The sequence below is a fragment of the Helianthus annuus genome, chromosome 6 (assembly GCF_002127325.2).
Source record: "Helianthus annuus cultivar XRQ/B chromosome 6, HanXRQr2.0-SUNRISE, whole genome shotgun sequence".
In the NCBI taxonomy this organism is placed as follows: Eukaryota; Viridiplantae; Streptophyta; class Magnoliopsida; order Asterales; family Asteraceae; genus Helianthus; species Helianthus annuus.
The window spans coordinates 144,311,249-144,336,882 of record NC_035438.2 but is presented as its reverse complement, the minus strand read 5'-3'; the positions used below and the strand labels follow the sequence as shown (position 1 = coordinate 144,336,882).

At 38.3% G+C, this 25,634-nt stretch overlaps 1 protein-coding gene and 3 long non-coding RNA genes across 4 annotated transcripts; all 4 read left to right on the top strand.

The window, feature by feature from the left end:
• The first annotated feature begins 215 nt into the window (after window positions 1–215).
• LOC110865996 (alpha-crystallin domain-containing protein 22.3) lies at window positions 216–6,644 on the top strand. Its single transcript, XM_022115349.2, has 3 exons — window positions 216–355; window positions 4,567–4,886; window positions 6,193–6,644. Exons 1-3 carry the CDS (start codon window positions 339–341, stop codon window positions 6,426–6,428), a joined length of 573 nt encoding a protein of 190 aa, XP_021971041.1. The 5' UTR covers window positions 216–338; the 3' UTR covers window positions 6,429–6,644.
• A 694-nt stretch (window positions 6,645–7,338) lies between these two features.
• On the top strand, window positions 7,339–9,104 carry LOC118479818. The gene is made up of 3 exons (XR_004860935.1): window positions 7,339–7,499; window positions 8,014–8,080; window positions 8,887–9,104. It is a non-coding gene; the product is annotated as an uncharacterized LOC118479818 (long non-coding RNA).
• Window positions 9,105–16,862: 7,758 nt separating this feature from the next.
• Window positions 16,863–18,628, top strand: LOC118479817. The gene is made up of 3 exons (XR_004860933.1): window positions 16,863–17,023; window positions 17,538–17,604; window positions 18,411–18,628. It is a non-coding gene; the product is annotated as an uncharacterized LOC118479817 (long non-coding RNA).
• A 5,118-nt stretch (window positions 18,629–23,746) lies between these two features.
• LOC118479816 lies at window positions 23,747–25,482 on the top strand. The gene is made up of 3 exons (XR_004860932.1): window positions 23,747–23,907; window positions 24,422–24,488; window positions 25,295–25,482. It is a non-coding gene; the product is annotated as an uncharacterized LOC118479816 (long non-coding RNA).
• The last annotated feature ends 152 nt before the right edge of the window (window positions 25,483–25,634 follow it).

Genomic DNA, 25,634 nt, shown 5'->3' with positions numbered 1-25,634 from the left:
GTCGGGTTCGGTTTTCGGTTATCGGTTAAAAAGAACACCCCTAGCGACGGGTGGTAAATCTAGTTATTTAATATACAAAATTATATTTATTAAACCCGTGTAATACACGAGGTTATAACCTAGTAAATAAATATAATAATTTAATTTTAGAAATACAGCAGGTGGGGACAAAGCATTAATTAATTAATTAACATTTAAAAAATGAAATAGTTTTGAATTTCAACGGAGAGAAGAATCAGTTCATAAACCCTTACCCTAGCAGCATAGCACCACACTTTGATCTTGTTGTCATCACTCACTGCTACTCATATCAACAACCCTTCTTCTTTCTTCGACCCATGGCTGCTCCCAACGGGTATGTTCTTAACCCCATCTCCAAGATTCAAACTTGATCATAGATTTCTGCTTTTCATTGGACTTACTACAAAACCCTAATTTCTTTTTTGGTATAGAATCAATTTATTCTCATCTTTCTTGATGTTGTTTTCTAGCTACATTTGTCGATTCGAATTTTGACCCTTTTCTTTTTACTGTTTATATATATTTTTTCAGTAACTAAGAGTAAAGTTTCATGCTTTATCTTAAAATAAATAAATTAACTTGAATTTGTTTAGTTTTGGTTGATCTGTAGGGTTTAGTTTGTCTGCTGCTTATAGATCCTCTGTGAAATGGTCATGCTTTCTGGGTGTGCTAAAAATATATATATTTTTTCTTAGAATATGTTGGAATATTTATTGTTGTTAAATGGGTTTGTGTCCTTTTTTTTTTTTTTTTTTTTTGCAATTTCTAGGAGAGGTCTCATGTTTAAATTTGCTTTCGCTGATTTACCTGATCCGGTTGGTTAGCAGGGTATTGGTGGGTCCCTAGAGTTCTAGTAACAGGTTCTCACGGTTACGAAAAAATGAGCTAGAGCTCTTCATTCTGTTGTACAATATCGGAATCTTTTATCTTTGAAATCAAACTGTAAATAAAATTTAAAATTGGGGCCTTTTGTCTTACTTTTTTGTGATTTATTTGATTCTTTATGGGTGTAGGACTGTAGGGCTACTTGGTTGAACTATTATATATTTCTTTAATCTGTATACTTTGTTGAATCATGAACAAATTGTTATATAAGATTTGAATTCACAAAGGTTGTAGAATCTACTGAAACTGTTGAGATCGGAGAAGAAAAGAGGCAAGGATCCGATCGATAACGTGATCTTCTTTTAAAGCTTAGTTTTTTATGGTATGTAGTGTATCTTTAGTTTTGGTCTGAATTTCCGATAAACATTTAAAATACATATAATTATAGTGTATAGTGTCACTACTTCAACTCAATGAGAAAATTGAAATAGAGAATTAACTAAGGACAGTCATTATTGCATTACCGCTCTAATATCTTTTCAAGTCGAGCGTGTCATTTAAAACATTCTTATGCCAGTACCATACTACCATGTATAAGACGTGACACGTTACAAAATGGAGAAAAGCGGAAAGTTGATGGAAATAGTTAGAAATCTAAGCAGTGTTACGAGGTGTTTCTTATCTATTTTCATTGCGATCTGTAATTGGATTTCATGAAGTTTTCTCAATTTGTGTATCTGACAACGACCCACCTATTCATTCCTATACGTGTGCATGCGCGTGTCCACACACACACACGCACGCACACTTGCATTTTGGAGATAATTGTTTGCTTATATGTTTCTCTCCTTTTTTCGTGATTATTAATCGGATTTTTCGAGGAGTTTAAACTTTTCTGGGGTGGTATGCAATCAGTTTAATTGTAGCAATTTTTGTAAAGTGAATTAAAAGTTGCTTGCTATAATCATCTAGCGTTTTCGTAATTGTTGTAGGCATTCGGTACTGTTGTCTATATTTGGTTATATATTATGAATTTGTAGTTGACATTATTTGTTTGCTGTTTCATGTGATATTAAACTCTGGTTGAAACGTTCTATTCCTAATGTACCAAAAATGTACTAAAAGAAATCATCTTATAAACTAATGATTTTTTAATTTGTTTTTGTTTTTTGGGTGGGTTGTTGCATACGTAATTTTACGTATATGGGATATATTAAAGAATCTGATATAGCATAAAAACATATGCGTATGATAAGTTGAAGTATAAAGTTTTTGTTTTAGCATTTCAATTGATGGAAGGAGGTTCATAGAGTTAATTGAGTCATTGGATGAATTCGTTTATCGTTACCACCTTGTAGCTTCCCATATAGTTCACATTGAGATCTATCTAAGATCTTCAGTTCATTTCCGCTATTTTAAAGTTTTATTTTTTCGTTTAATTAGTTTGAGAAGGCAAGTGGGTTCGGTTAGGTGATGTGAGGATAAATGATTACGGTACCTATAAGATCGATAATGGCGAATGGCGGACGTTGGTGTAGAAGAATGAAAAAGAACTATAAATGTTGTACCAAATAGGACACTCATTGCTAATTGCTATTTTCTTTTGTTCATTTAAGAAAGTAGTGTTCGCGCTAGCTATATTCTATTGCAATTGTTTTCTTTTATAGTATTAGCACTTGGGTTAGGGGTGAGCATGGGTCGGTTTTTAGGCCCTAACCGAACCATAAACGAAAGTTTCAGTTATAGGAGTTTGAAAAACGAACGGTTATGGTTAACCAACAGTTTGGTTATCGTTTCAAAAACACAATAATCTCTCATAATGCAAACCTTTTGATATTTGAACTCGTTTTTTTTTATATCGTAAGTAGAGGTAGTGAGCTAATATTGCAAATACAAATCTCTTTCTTTCTTGAAAATAAACAAAATAGTCCAGAGGTTAAAAGCCTAACTAGGAGATTATGCTGTTGCCCACGGCTTTTTAGCCTAGTGGCTGGCATCTTGGGGGTGGGGTAAGGCTTTGGGACCTATAGGTTCTGGCTTCGATTCCCACAAGGGGGGGGGGGGGGTTTCCCATATTTGTTGGGTTTCCTCCTGAATTGGTGTATAGACATTATGCCTAGTGTAAGTGGAGATGGATAATGATCAGGTGGTTCCGCTGGTGGCACGATGATACTCCAGTGGTCCGTCAGTGATCCAAATTTGCCGTTAAAAAGGAGATTATGTTGTTCTTTTCTTTCAATTAAGACTTTTTAAAGTCATTTTCTTTAAGTCTACACGTCTATAAGTTTATATGAAACACAAGTAGTACGGTTGTAATTTATGTAAGAAAAGTATAAATATTCTTATTTTGTTTAGTCAATGGCATTGTAGTCGTCCAACATCGCTTAGCAACCAAACTTTGGCTTTTTTGTATTCTATATAAAGACCTCCCCCGTTCGCATATTTTTTATATATTCATTGAGATTTGGTAGATTCACTCTTTGACATCTCGTTTGTCTAATCATTTGATCTCTACGGAGGTAATCTTCCTTCCTTATTCTCTTTGTATATGTGATGCTTTTTATTATGGTATTCGTATTCGTTTTTCATTATTTTTATGCATTATATTTTTAAAATATGTTTTTACTTTTATAATTTTCATGATTTCAATTCTTTGTTTCATTCTCTCTTTTTGTATGTATGTAACTATGTATATCTGCATGTACGTGTGATGGGATGTGCATACAAGCTTCATAAATCGACTTTATCGACTCTAATTGTGCGAATTTGTTTGGTTCAAAAGGTCAAAAGTTTAGTATTGAAGTAGAATCTTTATCTAATTGGAATTGCATGAGATGATGAAAGCATACACGTATCGGGTCACTGAGACCAATAAAAAATAGAAATTTATTTGATACAGTTACGATTGGGAAGACAGATATTGGGTGTGCATGGTTCGGTTCGGTTATTAGCATTAACTGAAACCCTAGCCAAAGTCATCGGTTAATCGGTTCGGTTTATTCGTTTAATTTTTCGGTTTCGGTTCGGTTAGTTTCGGTTAGTTTCGGTTAATAACCAAATCAAACAAGGGCTAAATTTTTTGCCTAGAAATACATGTAATGGAGGTATAGATATAAATGAATAGAGATATAAATACATGAAATGGAGGTATAAATACATGAAATGGAAGTATAAAACATGAAATGGAGGTATAAAAGCTAGAAATATATAAAAATATAAATGGTTAGTTTCGGTCAACCGATGGTACAAAAAAACCGATAACCTACTTTCCTATGTTGTCAAAGACGCAAGGCTCAGGCGAGGCGCATCGGCCTCGCCCGGAGCCTAGGCGCAAGAGAAGCGCACATAGGCTAAAGACATGGTTTGCCTCGCCTGAGCTCCGAAATTAGTAGTCCTCCTGAGCGAGGGCCCGGAACCTAGTGACATGGTTCGCCTCGCCTGAGCACCGTTTTTCCAAAAAAAGCCCATTTTTGCGCCTAAGCTACCACCAGGCGCTATAGGCTCGCCTCGCTGCGCCCGAGCGCCTGTTGCGCTTTTGACAACTATGCTACTTTCGGTTAATTCGGTTTCGGTTAATTTTGGTTCGGTTTTCGGTTAACAGTTCGGTTATTACTCACCCCTAAATTATATGTTATGCAGTTCAGAAGTTTGTAGTTTAAATTGTATTCTCTGGTAATAGGAGCTATTTAACAAAATAAGTGAACGGTTTGTGAATTGCAGATCTCACGTGGATTGGGCTGATCAAGTTCCGATTGCTGCAGCTCCTCTCAACTCTGTCCCGTACACGGGCCCACCTCTAGATCCTTCCCAGCAGACTGAAGTCGACTTGACTTTAAAGAATCAGCCAGCCATGGTTTATCTGCCTCAACCAACCTCTGCGAAAGAACTAAACGACGTGTTATCTGTCGCCAAAAATGGATTTGCGGCTTCTGGCAGTGCAGCAAGTGGAATTGGACCACTTATTGGCTCATTTGACATTTTCGAATCTGATGACGGTTTCCTGTTTCGCGTTGCTCTTCCAGGTGTTGTGAAGAATGAACGTAAGCACCTTCCCTACACAGATATCTTGATTGGTTAGAAACAAAGTTCAAGTACTACTTTTTTGTAGTTTGAAACTTTGAATCACTTGAGTTACAAACTTGATTGATTCTATGAGAGCGTTGACGTTCTGGTTTGCTCGGTTTTGTTGAAAACAACAAACCAAAGTTGTTAAGTTGGTGTGGGTCGGCCAGACCAGTTGGTTTTAGTGGTTTGCAGGGGTGCTAAACGGGTCGTGTTGGCGGGTTCAACCCGACCCGAACCCGAAAGTATTTGAACGAACCTGAACACGACCCGAACCTGAAAATCAAGTCATTCAAATGAACCCGAACACGACACGAAGATTCACGGGTTGACCCGAACACGCCCCGTTTAACCTAAGTTTTCTATTATTATTTTTTTCTGCAAGTTAGTATATTAAAATTAAATTTACTACAAAAAAATGCGAATATATATAATACAGTTACATTTAAATTATAATCTTATGTCAATTTCTCTTTTTAAGTTATAATTATGCATAAAATACACACCCAATTTAATTTCTAACAAAACATATTGTAAAAAAATATAAATGGGTTAAATGGGCCAACCCGAACCAGCCCCGTTTAGCTAAACAGGTTCGCGGGTCAATCTGAAATTGACCCGTACCTGTTTAGACTAAATCCAAGCCCGTGAATTTTGTGCTAGGTTTGTGTCGTGTCAAAAAGTCACACCCCTACTTGTCAATTTGGTTTTGGTAGTTTGGTGGTTTGAAATGTTTTTTTTTTTTGAGTTAATTACTGTTTTCGTCCCTGTGGTTTGTCAAAAAATCACTATTTTAGTCCATTAGTTTAAAAATTGCGATTTCAGTCCCTGTGGTTTCACTTTTGTAACCATTTCAGTCCATATGGTTTCACTTTCGTAACCATTTCAATCCATTTATTCTGTTGGTACAGGGACTAAAATGGTTACGAGGTGGACTGAAATGGTTACGAAAGAGAAACCACAGGGACTGAAATCGCAATTTTTAAACTAATGGACTGAAATAGTGATTTTTGACAAACCACAGGGACGAAAACAATAATTAACTCTTTTTTTTTTCTCAAATTCGTTAGTTTGTGTTAAGTAATTAAAATGATAAAGATGGTTTATAAATATAATACATACACACAACTGCATATTGCATAGATGAAAAAACATTAAACAAAAAAAAGGCTAAACAGCCGATTCAATATACACTGCCACTTTGGTTTGAGTGGTTCGGTCTGTTTCAACTTTCAACGGTTTATGAACACACCTAATTGATTCGTTTGTATTTACATTCTTCAGAGTTTAAATGCGATATTCAGACGGATGGAACAATCACAATCAACGGAGTAACCAACACCGGAGAGAAAAAGGTCAACGCCCACAACATGGTGTTTGAGATGCACACACAGAACCTGTGTCCACCTGGAGACTTCTCGGTTACCTTTGTGTTGCCTGCACATGTTGACCCTTCAACCGTAGAGCACGTGTTGGATAACGGTGTTCTCGAGGGTGTTGTTAAGAAGAAAGCGGCTTGATGATGCGGTCATCAGTTGTAGGTTTAGAAGAACATGTTTGTTGTCTTGATGTACATCGTTGTCGAAGGCTGTTGGCATGTTTTGTTTGTTTAAGGATTTGAGTTTTTGAGCAGCTGGACTTGAGTTTTTTTTTTGTTGTAATGTCTGCCCTGTTTATGGCATTTTTGGCCTCCTTGAACAATAGAAAGTGCAAGAAAGAAGTTTAGGATTGGAACATGTGATATTGCGTTTGAATTTGGTTGTTTCGACACAGGGTTGTGAAGGTTAAGATCATATATTTGGATTCTTTGCGCTTTCTAGATCAAGATCGCTAACTAGGTGCATGAGGCTTGAATGCGCGGCAGTGCGGGTCCCTCGCTCAGGAGGACTACTAATTTCTCCCATTTATACCCACCCTGCTCGAATCCCCAAAAATCCGTCTTGTTTCATAAGAAATAGGTGTGCAAACGAACCAAGTCGAGCCCGAGCCTTACACTACTCGAGCTTGGCTTGTCAGGCTTTGAAAAAGCTCGAGCTTGGCTTGATTCGAGCCTTGTATATAGAAGTTGAAGCTTGAGATCAACTTGAACTAATTTGAGAAAAAACCTTAAACGCACAAAAGCTTGACTCGAGCTTGTTTGCAAAACCTTAAACCGGCCAAAGCTCGGTTGGATATTAATTAGTAGATAGAAGTCTAAAAAGAATCAAGTTTAAACTTGTAACACCTCGAAAATATAAACCCTTACCTTGAAATTTTAAAGAAATAATAAACAAGAATTTACCAACTAGGAACATAACCTAGTTAAGTTCAAGTCCTAAAATAAGTCATAATAGGACTAAAACACCAAAACTTAAGGTTTTACCAAAATGGAGGGTTCAAACTTGTCAAAACTCAAACTATGTTACTAATAGTAACAAAACAAACCAAACATCCCAAAATTGGGAGTCTGGTCGATCAAGGAACAAGCAGGGGGCGACATCCCCCATTTCCAAACCCTAACTCAAGCAAATCTCTAAATTGAAGCCTCAAATCAGCCCTAAATCAAGTCTTGAACACGAATTAGTGATCCCCTTGTAGTGAGGATCACAAAGGTATGTAAAATCCTGATATTTTGATTCACCTTAAATTCTAGGTTAATGGTGAATAACTGAAATTAAACTTGAATATGTTATGCATGAAAGAATCTGGAAGTGATATGTTGTTTAGGGTTAAACCTAGATGATTAATTGTGAAAAATCATTGCATGATACTTGAAGAAATTATAGTCACCATTGTAGGTGATTTATGATGTTGTAAATATAAGACAAACACTAGGATTATGAAATTTATCTAGTGAAAAGCTGAATTGTATGAGGAAAATTCAGCTATTTGAATATTTGTATGTGTACAATTTGATTAATTAAAGTGAAATAAGATGTTAAATTCTAGTCATGAACCTAGTAATGAATGTAGAAAAATCTGACCCACTAGGTGTTTGTAGAAATGCCTAAGTGAGGATCTAAATGTGAAATTTGGATAAAAACGCAGATTTGATAATGGTCCATAATGATGTGATTGTGGTCATAAAAAGAGTTCTAAACATGTTGTAAAAACTGAATTTTCTAGGCAAAGAGTCCGGTTCATCTAGCGGACAAGCCGGAGGGAATTCACGAGGAAAAGACGCGCTCTAAAGGTACGAATCTATTGCTTCGTTACATTAAGGTTAATTACCGCTCTTATGTTATGGTGAAAAGCATGGCAAATAGGATAGAACATTGAGTCACGAAAGTGATTGTGCTTCTTAAACAAGTAAATGGGTCGAAACAAGTGAAAAAGCATGAAACCTTACATACCCGTAATGGAGTGTAAGTTTAACACCCAAACGGGTCAAACAAGTTATGGTAATAAACACGAAGCATGACTCTATTATATAATGCATATATTACATGAGGTGTAAGCCGTGTAGCGAACACCAATATCAAAATTAAAAGCCTTGTTCTTATTATAGGAGTTAAAGTTTGGATTCGATGCACGATCATAGTACGAACAACTAACTAAAAGTCTTGTAATTAAGAGTGTAAGCTAATTCCGTAGATATGCCCGCTTAAGAAATAGTTGAGTAATATTATAAGCAAAATACAAGTATGGAGAATTAGCCCAGCCGCTTAACAAATTACGCGAAGTTAAGCTGTTTCGGAGCATAAAAGAATCAGCAAAAACTGCATTTGAAACAAGGAAGTTTTGTGCAGGGCTTACCGTAAATTACGGTAGTACCGTAATTTACGGTGGCCTGCAAATCTGTTACGGTGGAATCCTACTGAATTACGGTAGGCTCCCAAATGTCCAGAAGCCACCGTAACTTACGGTATCACCGTAAGTTACGGTGGAGCCCAATTTGAATAAAATTGTTTTGTTCATTATCTTGATCAAGTGTTCGGACCTGATTCGAATACGTAAATGTCCAAGAACGATAACACTAATGCTTGTTTAAAATGTTAGTTTTCAGGTACTCAAGTGAAGGATGATGATCAAGCATAACTATCCGAACCGAACACTCTAGCAAACGCTTCCGCATATGATCTTTTGTTCTAAAAACTATGTAAACTATTGTAGTTAATATCTTGATTATGATTTCGTAAGAACTATACATGTATGTTGTGTTTAGTTTTGGGTTAAAATGATGAAAGTTTTTGTTAAGTCGTCATTTTGGCGTTAAATGCAAGGTTTTATGTTGTTAAATCTGGTAATATAAACTGGGTCTTACAAGTTGGTAATCAGAGCCCAAGGTTGCCAATAAGTGTTCGGTTCAAGCTTGATCAAGCATCTGGTAAGAATTATTGTGTAAGTAGATTTTGATAAAATAGAATTAAATCACGAACAAATATGCATGGAAAAGAGTGTGTAAACACACTCAAACACAAGAAAAGCATGAAACAAGAACAATTGAATCAAGAGTGTGTAAACACACTCAAACACAAGAAAAGCATGAAACAAGAACAATAGAATCAAGAGTGTGTAAACACACTCAAACACAAGAAAGGCATGAAACAAGAATGATTGAGTCAAGTCACGAACTTGATCAAATTAAAACAAGTAAAACGTGTGTTATAAATGAAATGTTTAACAATGTATGTAAACATTTCAGTATCAAAGATGGCGGGCGGAGGTGATAATGATGCGGTGCCAAGAGTCACCGAACAAATGAGAATAGTGATTGCCGAGGAGGTTGGGAAGGCGATCGAAAACAGTTTATCGAACTTCATTGATAAAATCCAAAATACGGTTTTATCAGTAGTAGAAGAGAGAATCAAGAAGCTAGAAGATAATTCGAATCTAGCAAAGGAAAAATCTGGGGAACGAAAGCCTTGTTCATACAAGGAATTCATAGCTTGTAAACCACCTATATATAATGGGGAGGTTGATCCAATCGTGTGTCAACGATGGATAGGCGATATCGAGGGAGTATTCGAGAGAACTCACTGCGATGAGAATGACTACGTAGCTTATGGTACGGGTCAATTAAGAGGTCAAGCAAAAGACTGGTGGGATAATAAAAAGAAGGAGATTGGAAGCGAAGCGGCCAAGGCCATGACATGGGAGGAGTTTAAGACGTCGTTTCTTAAACACCATAGTCCCAAAGCGGTCATAAACAAGATCAAGGAAGAGTTCATGCAACTCAGACACAAGGGTGAATCCATAGACAAGATCACGGGGATGTTTATGGACAAAATGAAGTTCTGTGACGATCTGATAACGAACGAAGAGCAAAAGGTTTATTACTACCATAACATGCTAAGCGCAGAATATAGGGAGTTCATAACCCCTTCAAAGTACGAGACCCTTACCGAGATTGTCAATGCCGCTCGGGAAAGGGAGATTGAGCTGAAAAAGAGTATAGAGCGGGGTGAACGAAGGGCACAAGACATAAATCCAAGCCCTACCAAGAAAGCAAGAACGAATGAAACGACGAAGAGATCAGATGCAAAAGGCGGTACACCGAGTTGCAAAATCTGCGGCAAGAATCATAAGGGTGAATGTCGCTTCAAAGATAAGCCTTGTCCCATATGTCGAAAAACGGGACATATGGCTATATCATGCCCGGAAAAAGTGACCGTTTGTTACAACTGTTACCGAACGGGTCACAAAAGATCGGAGTGTCCAGAATTGGCAGGAAAGAAAGAAGGGCAAGACTCAAAAGGTGAAGCCACAAAAGCCAAAGCAAGATCTTTCCAATTGACCGCTGCTGAAGCAAAGGTCGAACCTGACGTGGTCTCAGGTATATTCACTGTAAATTCAATTCCTGCACATGTGTTATTTGATACTGGTGCGAATAAATCCTTTGTTTCATATGGGTTTATTCGGCACCCTTCATTTGTTCTAACAAAATTACCTATGCCTTTAGAAGTAGAGATAGGTAATAACAAGAGCTTTATTGTTTGCGATGTATGTGAAAACTGTACGATAAACATTGATGACGAGGAATACGCAATAGACTTGATCCCGATGTCGATGGGAGAATTTCAAGTGGTAGTGGGAATGGATTGGCTATCCCGTTACCACGCAAAAGTGGTTTGTTACCGAAAGGAAATAACACTAACGTCCCCTAGCAGAAAGCAAGTTACGATATATGGAGAAAAGGGAGGTAACCCGGTGATATGCACAATGTTAGAAGCTCGCAAGCTCATGAAACATGGATGCAAGGCCTTTATGGTATATGCAAGCGAAACGGAAAAGGAACTCCTCAAAATTGGGGATGTACCGGTCGTGCGAGATTATGAAGACGTGTTTCCGGAAGAACTACCGGGGATACCGCCAGAACGGGAGGTAGAGTTCGGAATCGAGTTGATTCCGGGCGCGAAACCCGTGGCCAAGGCACCATACCGACTTGCACCGTCGGAGTTACAAGAATTGATGTCTCAAATTCAGGAGTTTCTTGACAAGGGGTTTATCCGACCGAGTGTGTCTCCGTGGGGCGCACCAGTCTTATTCGTGAAAAAGAAAGATGGCAGTATGCGCATGTGTATCGATTACCGGGAGTTAAACAAACTCACGGTGAAGAATCGATACCCACTTCCAAGAATTGATGATTTATTTGACCAACTACAAGGAGCAAGTTGGTTCTCCAAAATCGATCTCCGATCTGGTTATCACCAATTGAAAGTCAAGGAGGAGGACGTACCAAAGACGGCTTTTCGTACGAGGTACGGGCATTATGAATTCCTTGTAATGCCCTTCGGATTGACCAATGCACCCGCGGCTTTCATGGACCTCATGAACTGGGTTTGCAAACCCATGCTAGATAAGTCGGTAATTGTATTTATCGACGACATTCTGGTATATTCAAAGAGTGAAGCCGAGCACGTGTGTCATTTGCGGGAAATATTAGACACACTCAGACGAGAGAAGCTGTATGTGTCACACCCCAACCAATGGCGGAAACATCGGGATGAGACGAAGTGTGAAGATTGTTCGAGACATCATAACGCTATTTGTGACAATAATTTAATAATCCAAATTTCATTTCCAAAATAAATGTCAAAACATTACAAGAAAAGCAAATAACAACATTGTTCAACATAACATAAACAAAATTGATACAACACTTTAAACCTAAACGTCTAAGTGAGTATTTAGGCATCTTTGCTATCCGTTTTCATTTCATCATCATCAACCTGTAACATGTTTAAAAATACAATTCAATGCAAAAGCAAAGGCGAGTATACAAGTTTGGTACGTACATAGCATAAGTTAAAAAGTGTGATCAATTCCTCATGGCAAGCATATGATTCAAGATAAACCTTAAATATGGCATGTGTCTAACATATCAAACCAAGAAAACGCAATATGCTCAAGACATAACCTCAAGTTTACGGGCGGGTCGTTAATCCTATAGCGCTACATATGTCAAGGTTTGGCTCGTACGAAGTTAATGATAAGTTCAACACATAAGAATAACCCAAGTTTAAAGTATCAAGTCATCACGTATACAAGCATGTTATAGGAACGTTCATGTGTTTAACAAAGTGTTCATGTGTAAGTTAATAGGTAAACATGTTACACCCCAAAAGTGGTAAAAGTAAAAAGGGGGAAATACGAGTATACTCACGGTTTACAAGTGGTGACTTGAAATTCCGAGAGCAAGTTTGTAGATGAATTAGTTCGGAGCACCTTGTCCTTCTACACAAGGAAACGTAGGTGTGTGAGTTTGGCGTATAACGGAAGATTATAGATTCGGAGTTTTTAATATATAGAAAGTAACATAGGTGAAAATAATCATCTTGTACGCATAACTCTTGTTCTTGACACTATTGAAACTCAAAAGAGTTGGTATGATTTCATGGATTCTAAGATCCATTAGAGTCGTAACAAGGGCATGGTCATAGATGATGTAACGTCCACTTAACAAATAACTATTAAGTCATCATCAAGTCTTAGTTACTTAGATGTATACATATAGAATAACTTAGATATTATATAGTTTACAAGTCTTATGATTCAAGCATGAGGTAGGAGATTAATGTCTCCATTTAGGTACCTCTTTGTGTCATAGAATGCATACATGAGGTAGGAAGAACAAGCTTCCATTTAGGCACCTCTATTGTTCACCACTACACTTGTTGTTATAAACAACAAGGAGGGTCATGAACATACAAGTATCAAGGTATTAACAACAACTAATCTATAGCAAAACATCAAGTAATGAGTGGATTCTTATGAAGGATAGCCCAAGCTAATCCAACCATCACACATTCAACAAGTTTCACACTTGATCATTACTTGTGGGTAAAACCCTAATTAAAAACAGAAAGTTTATGAGGTTTTAACCTCTGATTTAGATGTCTCAACCTTGTTTTTAAGCTTAACCAACCATGGGATAAGTTGTAAGCATTAGGACATAGGTATGAGATGTGTTGGACACAAGTTGCATAGATTTAAACAAGTTTTTGATGAACATAAAAACAAACAGAAAGTTTATGGACTATTTCGGGGCATTTCCAGGTCTGATTTCTCCAAGGAGAAGTCTAGGAATCGAACCCCATGATTATACAAGCAAGTAGGAAAAAGAATCGAGTGAATCGGATAAGAATTGAGTGAGTTATGCTCATTTTCGTGAAGCTCGATGAATCTGTCCGAACTCTGATTTGCAGCAACGTTTTTTGAGTGATTGAGAGAGTTGTGAGGGTGTTTCTAAAGTGCAAAAGACTTGGAAGGCCTTGTGTATTTATAGGGAAGGGGTAAGGTTAATTTAGATTGTAATTAATAGGTTGTTGGTGGTTGAATAATAAAAAAAAAGAGACAATCAAGACAGCCATAAGTTGTCTGATCGAGACTGTCTTTAACAGCCATCAACATTCCTTTTTTTGTGACAATAGTTTAGGTACCATACATATTATATTGAGTTAATATAGTGAACACTTAACCTATTATTTAAACATCATGTGGTAGTAGTTTGAACCAAAAAAAAGATAATCAATTCAAGTTTGGTAGCTTCTGGTCGTTGATTCCATCCTTGTTATTTTCTTTTTTTTTTTTTCTTTTTTTTTTTTTTTTTGGCATTAATATGTAGTATAATAATAAATGAAATATTAATATATGATAATTACTAGACTAAATTGTGAATTTGGAATGGCTTTTTATAAGTAATATACTATTAATTCATGATTCATGATTAAGTAATATATGATATGTAAAATATATATGAAGTTAAGTAATAAGTATGCTTGAAATAAAAGTGTAGGTTGCGTATTGTGAACGTAGAACCAAGTGTTTGCACGTATATGATATCTAGAATCATGTATTAATTGTAAGTTACACATGTGTTTACAAGGGTACGAGTACGTATCAATTGTATAAAATGATTAAATGTTAAAGCATGTAAAAACAAATTAAGTATAATTCGTATGCAATAATTAGTTTTACTACGATCAATGTCTCATATTACAATGATACGAAACGAAATACGATATACAAAAGGAACAAGCTTCCAAAAATAAATATACAAGACACGTTTTCTAATTAAGGAAAGTACAAAGAAGCAGGGCGTTACAGTATGCAAAATTCACGAAGTGTGCTTTCTGGTTACGGGAAGTACAGTTTCTTGGGCATCTCATTAGTGCTGATGGAGTGCTAGTAGATCCGTCAAAGATAGAAGCTGTGTCGAAATGGAGCCCTCCAAGAAATCCCTCGGAAATCCGAAGCTTTTTAGGGCTTGCGGGATATTATCGGAGATTCATACAGGATTTCTCCAAAATTGCCTTACCATTGACCAAATTAACTCGTAAGGAGGAAAAGTTCGTGTGGGGCATTAAGCAAGAGGAAGCTTTCCAAACACTCAAGGAAAAGTTGACCCACGCTCCGGTACTGACATTACCGGAAGGGACTGAAGACATGGTGGTTTACTCGGACGCTTCTCAATTGGGGCTCGGGTGTGTGTTAATGCAACGAGGCAAGGTCATCGCCTATGCCTCGAGGCAATTGAAGATTCATGAAAATAAATATCCGGTTCACGACTTAGAATTAGCAGCGGTGGTGTTTGCCTTAAAGATATGGAGACATTACTTGTACGGAGTAAAGTTTACAATCTTTACCGACCATAAAAGCTTGAAATATTTCTTCGACCAGAAGGAATTAAACATGCGGCAAAGGCGGTGGTTAGAAACCGTCAAGGACTTTGATTGCGAAATACATTACCACCCCGGTAAGGCCAATGTAGTTGCCGATGCGCTGAGTCGCAAAACAGAATATACCCCGATACGGGTACGATCAATGCAACTGGTTGTGACTTCAAGTTTACTAGAACGAATTCGAGAAGCACAGAATGAAGCTGTAAAGGCGGAAAACTGGAAAAAGGAAAGAATTATCGGCCAAGTTAAGGACCTTGAGGTGGGCAGTCACGGCCTAAAGACTCGTTTTAATAGAATCTGGGTTCCTAACACATGTGGGGTTAAGAAGCTTCTACTTGATGAAGCTCATAAATCCCGTTATTCCATTCACCCGGGAGCGACCAAAATGTATCATGACTTGAAGCAAAACTATTGGTGGCCCGGAATGAAGCGGGACACTGTGAAATACGTGGAAAAGTGTTTGACATGCCTACAAGTCAAGGCGGAACACCAAAAGCCATATGGTAAACTTCAACCGTTAGAAATTCCGGTTTGGAAATGGGAGCAAATTACGATGGACCTATTGACCAAACTGCCTAAAACAAGTCGTGGTTTTGATGCTATTTGGGTAGTCGTGGATAGGTTAACTAAAAGCGCTCACTTTATTCCCATTCGTGAGACTTATACATCTGAGAAAATGTCGGAGGTTTACACCAATGAAATCATAGCAAGGCATGGGGTACCGATATCCATTGTGTCAGACAGAGATACCCGGTTTACTTCGAAATTCTGGCGTGAATTCCAAGAACAGATGGGAACTAAATTGTTCCTTAGCACTGCTTACCATCCACAAACGGATGGGCAGAGCGAAAGAACAATACAAACATTGGGTGATATGCTGCGGGCTTGCATTATTGACTTTGGGGGTAGTTGGGATGTCCATTTACCCTTGGTCGAATTCGCATATAACAATAGCTATCACGCGAGCATTAAAATGGCCCCGTATGAGCTATTATATGGCGGAAAGTGTCGGACTCCGGTATGTTGGGGAGAAGTGGGTCCGCGAGGGCTAGCACCAACTGATATAATCCGAGCTACAAATGCGAAAATCGACATAGTTCGGGCACACTTGAAAGCGGCTCAAGACCGGCAAAAGGCATACGCAGATAAAAGAAATAGGCCAATTGAGTTTCAGGTTGGCGATATGGTCATGCTAAAGGTTTCCCCATGGAAGGGTATTATTAGATTTAGAAAAGGGGAAAGTTAAGCCCGAGATTTATTGGGCCATTTAGAATCACTGAACGGGTTGGTAAAGTGGCTTATCGACTTGAATTACCCGAAGAGTTGAGTGGAATTCATAGCACATTCCACGTATCACATCTTCGAAAATGTTTGGCCGACGAAACTGCTCATATCCACTACGATGACATCGAGGTGGATAACAGCCTCAACTATGCAGTAAAACCAATTGCGATTTTAGATCGTAAGGAGAAAAGTTTGAGGAACAAGATAATAAACCAAGTCAAAGTCAAATGGGAGCACAGAAAAGGGTCAGACACTACATGGGAGTCCGAGGAAGAGATGCGACGACTCCACCCTACATTATTTGGTACGTAATTCGGTTTCGGAGACGAAACCCTTTTTAAGGGGGGTGGACTTGTAACACCCCGAAAATATAAACCCTTCCCTTGAAATTTTAAAGAAATAATAAACAAGAATTTACCAACTAGGAACATAACCTAGTTAAGTTCAAGTCCTAAAATAAGTCATAATAGGACTAAAACACCAAAACTTAAGGTTTTACCAAAATGGAGGGTTCAAACTTGTCAAAACTCAAACTATGTTACTAATAGTAACAAAACAAACCAAACATCCCAAAATTGGGAGTCTGGTCGATCAAGGAACAAGCAGGGGGCGACATCCCCCATTTCCAAACCCTAACTCAAGCAAATCTCTAAATTGAAGCCTCAAATCAGCCCTAAATCAAGTCTTGAACACGAATTAGTGATCCCCTTGTAGTGAGGATCACAAAGGTATGTAAAATCCTGATATTTTGATTCACCTTAAATTCTAGGTTAATGGTGAATAACTGAAATTAAACTTGAATATGTTATGCATGAAAGAATCTGGAAGTGATATGTTGTTTAGGGTTAAACCTAGATGATTAATTGTGAAAAATCATTGCATGATACTTGAAGAAATTATAGTCACCATTGTAGGTGATTTATGATGTTGTAAATATAAGACAAACACTAGGATTATGAAATTTATCTAGTGAAAAGCTGAATTGTATGAGGAAAATTCAGCTATTTGAATATTTGTATGTGTACAATTTGATTAATTAAAGTGAAATAAGATGTTAAATTCTAGTCATGAACCTAGTAATGAATGTAGAAAAATCTGACCCACTAGGTGTTTGTAGAAATGCCTAAGTGAGGATCTAAATGTGAAATTTGGATAAAAACGCAGATTTGATAATGGTCCATAATGATGTGATTGTGGTCATAAAAAGAGTTCTAAACATGTTGTAAAAACTGAATTTTCTAGGCAAAGAGTCCGGTTCATCTAGCGGACAAGCCGGAGGGAATTCACGAGGAAAAGACGCGCTCTAAAGGTACGAATCTATTGCTTCGTTACATTAAGGTTAATTACCGCTCTTATGTTATGGTGAAAAGCATGGCAAATAGGATAGAACATTGAGTCACGAAAGTGATTGTGCTTCTTAAACAAGTAAATGGGTCGAAACAAGTGAAAAAGCATGAAACCTTACATACCCGTAATGGAGTGTAAGTTTAACACCCAAACGGGTCAAACAAGTTATGGTAATAAACACGAAGCATGACTCTATTATATAATGCATATATTACATGAGGTGTAAGCCGTGTAGCGAACACCAATATCAAAATTAAAAGCCTTGTTCTTATTATAGGAGTTAAAGTTTGGATTCGATGCACGATCATAGTACGAACAACTAACTAAAAGTCTTGTAATTAAGAGTGTAAGCTAATTCCGTAGATATGCCCGCTTAAGAAATAGTTGAGTAATATTATAAGCAAAATACAAGTATGGAGAATTAGCCCAGCCGCTTAACAAATTACGCGAAGTTAAGCTGTTTCGGAGCATAAAAGAATCAGCAAAAACTGCATTTGAAACAAGGAAGTTTTGTGCAGGGCTTACCGTAAATTACGGTAGTACCGTAATTTACGGTGGCCTGCAAATCTGTTACGGTGGAATCCTACTGAATTACGGTAGGCTCCCAAATGTCCAGAAGCCACCGTAACTTACGGTATCACCGTAAGTTACGGTGGAGCCCAATTTGAATAAAATTGTTTTGTTCATTATCTTGATCAAGTGTTCGGACCTGATTCGAATACGTAAATGTCCAAGAACGATAACACTAATGCTTGTTTAAAATGTTAGTTTTCAGGTACTCAAGTGAAGGATGATGATCAAGCATAACTATCCGAACCGAACACTCTAGCAAACGCTTCCGCATATGATCTTTTGTTCTAAAAACTATGTAAACTATTGTAGTTAATATCTTGATTATGATTTCGTAAGAACTATACATGTATGTTGTGTTTAGTTTTGGGTTAAAATGATGAAAGTTTTTGTTAAGTCGTCATTTTGGCGTTAAATGCAAGGTTTTATGTTGTTAAATCTGGTAATATAAACTGGGTCTTACAAGTTGGTAATCAGAGCCCAAGGTTGCCAATAAGTGTTCGGTTCAAGCTTGATCAAGCATCTGGTAAGAATTATTGTGTAAGTAGATTTTGATAAAATAGAATTAAATCACGAACAAATATGCATGGAAAAGAGTGTGTAAACACACTCAAACACAAGAAAAGCATGAAACAAGAACAATTGAATCAAGAGTGTGTAAACACACTCAAACACAAGAAAAGCATGAAACAAGAACAATAGAATCAAGAGTGTGTAAACACACTCAAACACAAGAAAGGCATGAAACAAGAATGATTGAGTCAAGTCACGAACTTGATCAAATTAAAACAAGTAAAACGTGTGTTATAAATGAAATGTTTAACAATGTATGTAAACATTTCAGTATCAAAGATGGCGGGCGGAGGTGATAATGATGCGGTGCCAAGAGTCACCGAACAAATGAGAATAGTGATTGCCGAGGAGGTTGGGAAGGCGATCGAAAACAGTTTATCGAACTTCATTGATAAAATCCAAAATACGGTTTTATCAGTAGTAGAAGAGAGAATCAAGAAGCTAGAAGATAATTCGAATCTAGCAAAGGAAAAATCTGGGGAACGAAAGCCTTGTTCATACAAGGAATTCATAGCTTGTAAACCACCTATATATAATGGGGAGGTTGATCCAATCGTGTGTCAACGATGGATAGGCGATATCGAGGGAGTATTCGAGAGAACTCACTGCGATGAGAATGACTACGTAGCTTATGGTACGGGTCAATTAAGAGGTCAAGCAAAAGACTGGTGGGATAATAAAAAGAAGGAGATTGGAAGCGAAGCGGCCAAGGCCATGACATGGGAGGAGTTTAAGATGCCGTTTCTTAAACACCATAGTCCCAAAGCGGTCATAAACAAGATCAAGGAAGAGTTCATGCAACTCAGACACAAGGGTGAATCCATAGACAAGATCACGGGGATGTTTATGGACAAAATGAAGTTCTGTGACGATCTGATAACGAACGAAGAGCAAAAGGTTTATTACTACCATAACATGCTAAGCGCAGAATATAGGGAGTTCATAACCCCTTCAAAGTACAAGACCCTTACCGAGATTGTCAATGCCGCTCGGGAAAGGGAGATTGAGCTGAAAAAGAGTATAGAGCGGGGTGAACGAAGGGCACAAGACATAAATCCAAGCCCTACCAAGAAAGCAAGAACGAATGAAACGATGAAGAAATCAGATGCAAAAGGCGGTACACCGAGTTGCAAAATCTGCGGCAAGAATCATAAGGGTGAATGTCGCTTCAAAGATAAGCCTTGTCCCATATGTCGAAAAACGGGACATATGGCTATATCATGCCCGGAAAAAGTGACCGTTTGTTACAACTATTACCGAACGGGTCACAAAAGATCGGAGTGCCCAGAATTGGCAGGAAAGAAAGAAGGGCAAGACTCAAAAGGTGAAGCCACAAAAGCCAAAGCAAGATCTTTCCAATTGACCGCTGCTGAAGCAAAGGTCGAACCTGGCGTGGTCTCAGGTATATTCACTGTAAATTCAATTCCTGCACGTGTGTTATTTGATACTGGTGCGAATAAATCCTTTGTTTCATACGGGTTTATTCGGCACCCTTCATTTGTTCTAACAAAATTACCTATGCCTTTAGAAGTAGAGATAGGTAATAACAAGAGCTTTATTGTTTGCGATGTATGTGAAAACTGTACGATAAACATTGATGACGAGGAATACGCAATAGACTTGATCCCGATGTCGATGGGAGAATTTCAAGTGGTAGTGGGAATGGATTGGCTATCCCGTTACCACGCAAAAGTGGTTTGTTACCGAAAGGAAATAACACTAACGTCCCCTAGCGGAAAGCAAGTTACGATATATGGAGAAAAGGGAGGTAACCCGGTGATATGCACAATGTTAGAAGCTCGCAAGCTCATGAAACATGGATGCAAGGCCTTTATGGTATATGCAAGCGAAACGGAAAAGGAACTCCTCAAAATTGGGGATGTACCGGTCGTGCGAGATTATGAAGACGTGTTTCCGGAAGAACTACCGGGGATACCGCCAGAACGGGAGGTAGAGTTCGGAATCGAGTTGATTCCGGGCGCGAAACCCGTGGCCAAGGCACCATACCGACTTGCACCGTCGGAGTTACAAGAATTGATGTCTCAAATTCAGGAGTTTCTTGACAAGGGGTTTATCCGACCGAGTGTGTCTCCGTGGGGCGCACCAGTCTTATTCGTGAAAAAGAAAGATGGCAGTATGCGCATGTGTATCGATTACCGGGAGTTAAACAAACTCACGGTGAAGAATCGATACCCACTTCCAAGAATTGATGATTTATTTGACCAACTACAAGGAGCAAGTTGGTTCTCCAAAATCGATCTCCGATCTGGTTATCACCAATTGAAAGTCAAGGAGGAGGACGTACCAAAGACGGCTTTTCGTACGAGGTACGGGCATTATGAATTCCTTGTAATGCCCTTCGGATTGACCAATGCACCCGCGGCTTTCATGGACCTCATGAACCGGGTTTGCAAACCCATGCTAGATAAGTCGGTAATTGTATTTATCGACGACATTCTGGTATATTCAAAGAGTGAAGCCGAGCACGTGTGTCATTTGCGGGAAATATTAGACACACTCAGACGAGAGAAGCTGTATGCAAAATTCACGAAGTGTGCTTTCTGGTTACGGGAAGTACAGTTTCTTGGGCATCTCATTAGTGCTGATGGAGTGCTAGTAGATCCGTCAAAGATAGAAGCTGTGTCGAAATGGAGCCCTCCAAGAAATCCCTCGGAAATCCGAAGCTTTTTAGGGCTTGCGGGATATTATCGGAGATTCATACAGGATTTCTCCAAAATTGCCTTACCATTGACCAAATTAACTCGTAAGGAGGAAAAGTTCGTGTGGGGCATTAAGCAAGAGGAAGCTTTCCAAACACTCAAGGAAAAGTTGACCCACGCTCCGGTACTGACATTACCGGAAGGGACTGAAGACATGGTGGTTTACTCGGACGCTTCTCAATTGGGGCTCGGGTGTGTGTTAATGCAACGAGGCAAGGTCATCGCCTATGCCTCGAGGCAATTGAAGATTCATGAAAATAAATATCCGGTTCACGACTTAGAATTAGCAGCGGTGGTGTTTGCCTTAAAGATATGGAGACATTACTTGTACGGAGTAAAGTTTACAATCTTTACCGACCATAAAAGCTTGAAATATTTCTTCGACCAGAAGGAATTAAACATGCGGCAAAGGCGGTGGTTAGAAACCGTCAAGGACTTTGATTGCGAAATACATTACCACCCCGGTAAGGCCAATGTAGTTGCCGATGCGCTGAGTCGCAAAACAGAATATACCCCGATACGGGTACGATCAATGCAACTGGTTGTGACTTCAAGTTTACTAGAACGAATTCGAGAAGCACAGAATGAAGCTGTAAAGGCGGAAAACTGGAAAAAGGAAAGAATTATCGGCCAAGTTAAGGACCTTGAGGTGGGCAGTCACGGCCTAAAGACTCGTTTTAATAGAATCTGGGTTCCTAACACATGTGGGGTTAAGAAGCTTCTACTTGATGAAGCTCATAAATCCCGTTATTCCATTCACCCGGGAGCGACCAAAATGTATCATGACTTGAAGCAAAACTATTGGTGGCCCGGAATGAAGCGGGACACTGTGAAATACGTGGAAAAGTGTTTGACATGCCTACAAGTCAAGGCGGAACACCAAAAGCCATATGGTAAACTTCAACCGTTAGAAATTCCGGTTTGGAAATGGGAGCAAATTACGATGGACCTATTGACCAAACTGCCTAAAACAAGTCGTGGTTTTGATGCTATTTGGGTAGTCGTGGATAGGTTAACTAAAAGCGCTCACTTTATTCCCATTCGTGAGACTTATACATCTGAGAAAATGTCGGAGGTTTACACCAATGAAATCATAGCAAGGCATGGGGTACCGATATCCATTGTGTCAGACAGAGATACCCGGTTTACTTCGAAATTCTGGCGTGAATTCCAAGAACAGATGGGAACTAAATTGTTCCTTAGCACTGCTTACCATCCACAAACGGATGGGCAGAGCGAAAGAACAATACAAACATTGGGTGATATGCTGCGGGCTTGCATTATTGACTTTGGGGGTAGTTGGGATGTCCATTTACCCTTGGTCGAATTCGCATATAACAATAGCTATCACGCGAGCATTAAAATGGCCCCGTATGAGCTATTATATGGCGGAAAGTGTCGGACTCCGGTATGTTGGGGAGAAGTGGGTCCGCGAGGGCTAGCACCAACTGATATAATCCGAGCTACAAATGCGAAAATCGACATAGTTCGGGCACACTTGAAAGCGGCTCAAGACCGGCAAAAGGCATACGCAGATAAAAGAAATAGGCCAATTGAGTTTCAGGTTGGCGATATGGTCATGCTAAAGGTTTCCCCATGGAAGGGTATTATTAGATTTAGAAAAGGGGAAAGTTAAGCCCGAGATTTATTGGGCCATTTAGAATCACTGAACGGGTTGGTAAAGTGGCTTATCGACTTGAATTACCCGAAGAGTTGAGTGGAATTCATAGCACATTCCACGTATCACATCTTCGAAAATGTTTGGCCGACGAAACTGCTCATATCCACTACGATGACATCGAGGTGGATAACAGCCTCAACTATGCAGTAAAACCAATTGCGATTTTAGATCGTAAGGAGAAAAGTTTGAGGAACAAGATAATAAACCAAGTCAAAGTCAAATGGGAGCACAGAAAAGGGTCAGACACTACATGGGAGTCCGAGGAAGAGATGCGACGACTCCACCCTACATTATTTGGTACGTAATTCGGTTTCGGAGACGAAACCCTTTTTAAGGGGGGTGGACTTGTAACACCCCGAAAATATAAACCCTTCCCTTGAAATTTTAAAGAAATAATAAACAAGAATTTACCAACTAGGAACATAACCTAGTTAAGTTCAAGTCCTAAAATAAGTCATAATAGGACTAAAACACCAAAACTTAAGGTTTTACCAAAATGGAGGGTTCAAACTTGTCAAAACTCAAACTATGTTACTAATAGTAACAAAACAAACCAAACATCCCAAAATTGGGAGTCTGGTCGATCAAGGAACAAGCAGGGGGCGACATCCCCCATTTCCAAACCCTAACTCAAGCAAATCTCTAAATTGAAGCCTCAAATCAGCCCTAAATCAAGTCTTGAACACGAATTAGTGATCCCCTTGTAGTGAGGATCACAAAGGTATGTAAAATCCTGATATTTTGATTCACCTTAAATTCTAGGTTAATGGTGAATAACTGAAATTAAACTTGAATATGTTATGCATGAAAGAATCTGGAAGTGATATGTTGTTTAGGGTTAAACCTAGATGATTAATTGTGAAAAATCATTGCATGATACTTGAAGAAATTATAGTCACCATTGTAGGTGATTTATGATGTTGTAAATATAAGACAAACACTAGGATTATGAAATTTATCTAGTGAAAAGCTGAATTGTATGAGGAAAATTCAGCTATTTGAATATTTGTATGTGTACAATTTGATTAATTAAAGTGAAATAAGATGTTAAATTCTAGTCATGAACCTAGTAATGAATGTAGAAAAATCTGACCCACTAGGTGTTTGTAGAAATGCCTAAGTGAGGATCTAAATGTGAAATTTGGATAAAAACGCAGATTTGATAATGGTCCATAATGATGTGATTGTGGTCATAAAAAGAGTTCTAAACATGTTGTAAAAACTGAATTTTCTAGGCAAAGAGTCCGGTTCATCTAGCGGACAAGCCGGAGGGAATTCACGAGGAAAAGACGCGCTCTAAAGGTACGAATCTATTGCTTCGTTACATTAAGGTTAATTACCGCTCTTATGTTATGGTGAAAAGCATGGCAAATAGGATAGAACATTGAGTCACGAAAGTGATTGTGCTTCTTAAACAAGTAAATGGGTCGAAACAAGTGAAAAAGCATGAAACCTTACATACCCGTAATGGAGTGTAAGTTTAACACCCAAACGGGTCAAACAAGTTATGGTAATAAACACGAAGCATGACTCTATTATATAATGCATATATTACATGAGGTGTAAGCCGTGTAGCGAACACCAATATCAAAATTAAAAGCCTTGTTCTTATTATAGGAGTTAAAGTTTGGATTCGATGCACGATCATAGTACGAACAACTAACTAAAAGTCTTGTAATTAAGAGTGTAAGCTAATTCCGTAGATATGCCCGCTTAAGAAATAGTTGAGTAATATTATAAGCAAAATACAAGTATGGAGAATTAGCCCAGCCGCTTAACAAATTACGCGAAGTTAAGCTGTTTCGGAGCATAAAAGAATCAGCAAAAACTGCATTTGAAACAAGGAAGTTTTGTGCAGGGCTTACCGTAAATTACGGTAGTACCGTAATTTACGGTGGCCTGCAAATCTGTTACGGTGGAATCCTACTGAATTACGGTAGGCTCCCAAATGTCCAGAAGCCACCGTAACTTACGGTATCACCGTAAGTTACGGTGGAGCCCTATTTGAATAAAATTGTTTTGTTCATTATCTTGATCAAGTGTTCGGACCTGATTCGAATACGTAAATGTCCAAGAACGATAACACTAATGCTTGTTTAAAATGTTAGTTTTCAGGTACTCAAGTGAAGGATGATGATCAAGCATAACTATCCGAACCGAACACTCTAGCAAACGCTTCCGCATATGATCTTTTGTTCTAAAAACTATGTAAACTATTGTAGTTAATATCTTGATTATGATTTCGTAAGAACTATACATGTATGTTGTGTTTAGTTTTGGGTTAAAATGATGAAAGTTTTTGTCAAGTCGTCATTTTGGCGTTAAATGCAAGGTTTTATGTTGTTAAATCTGGTAATATAAACTGGGTCTTACAAAACTTAAAAATACACAAGTCTTGTTAAGGCTCAAGCCTAAATGTGGTTTGTTTGAGGCTTGGCTCAGGCTTGA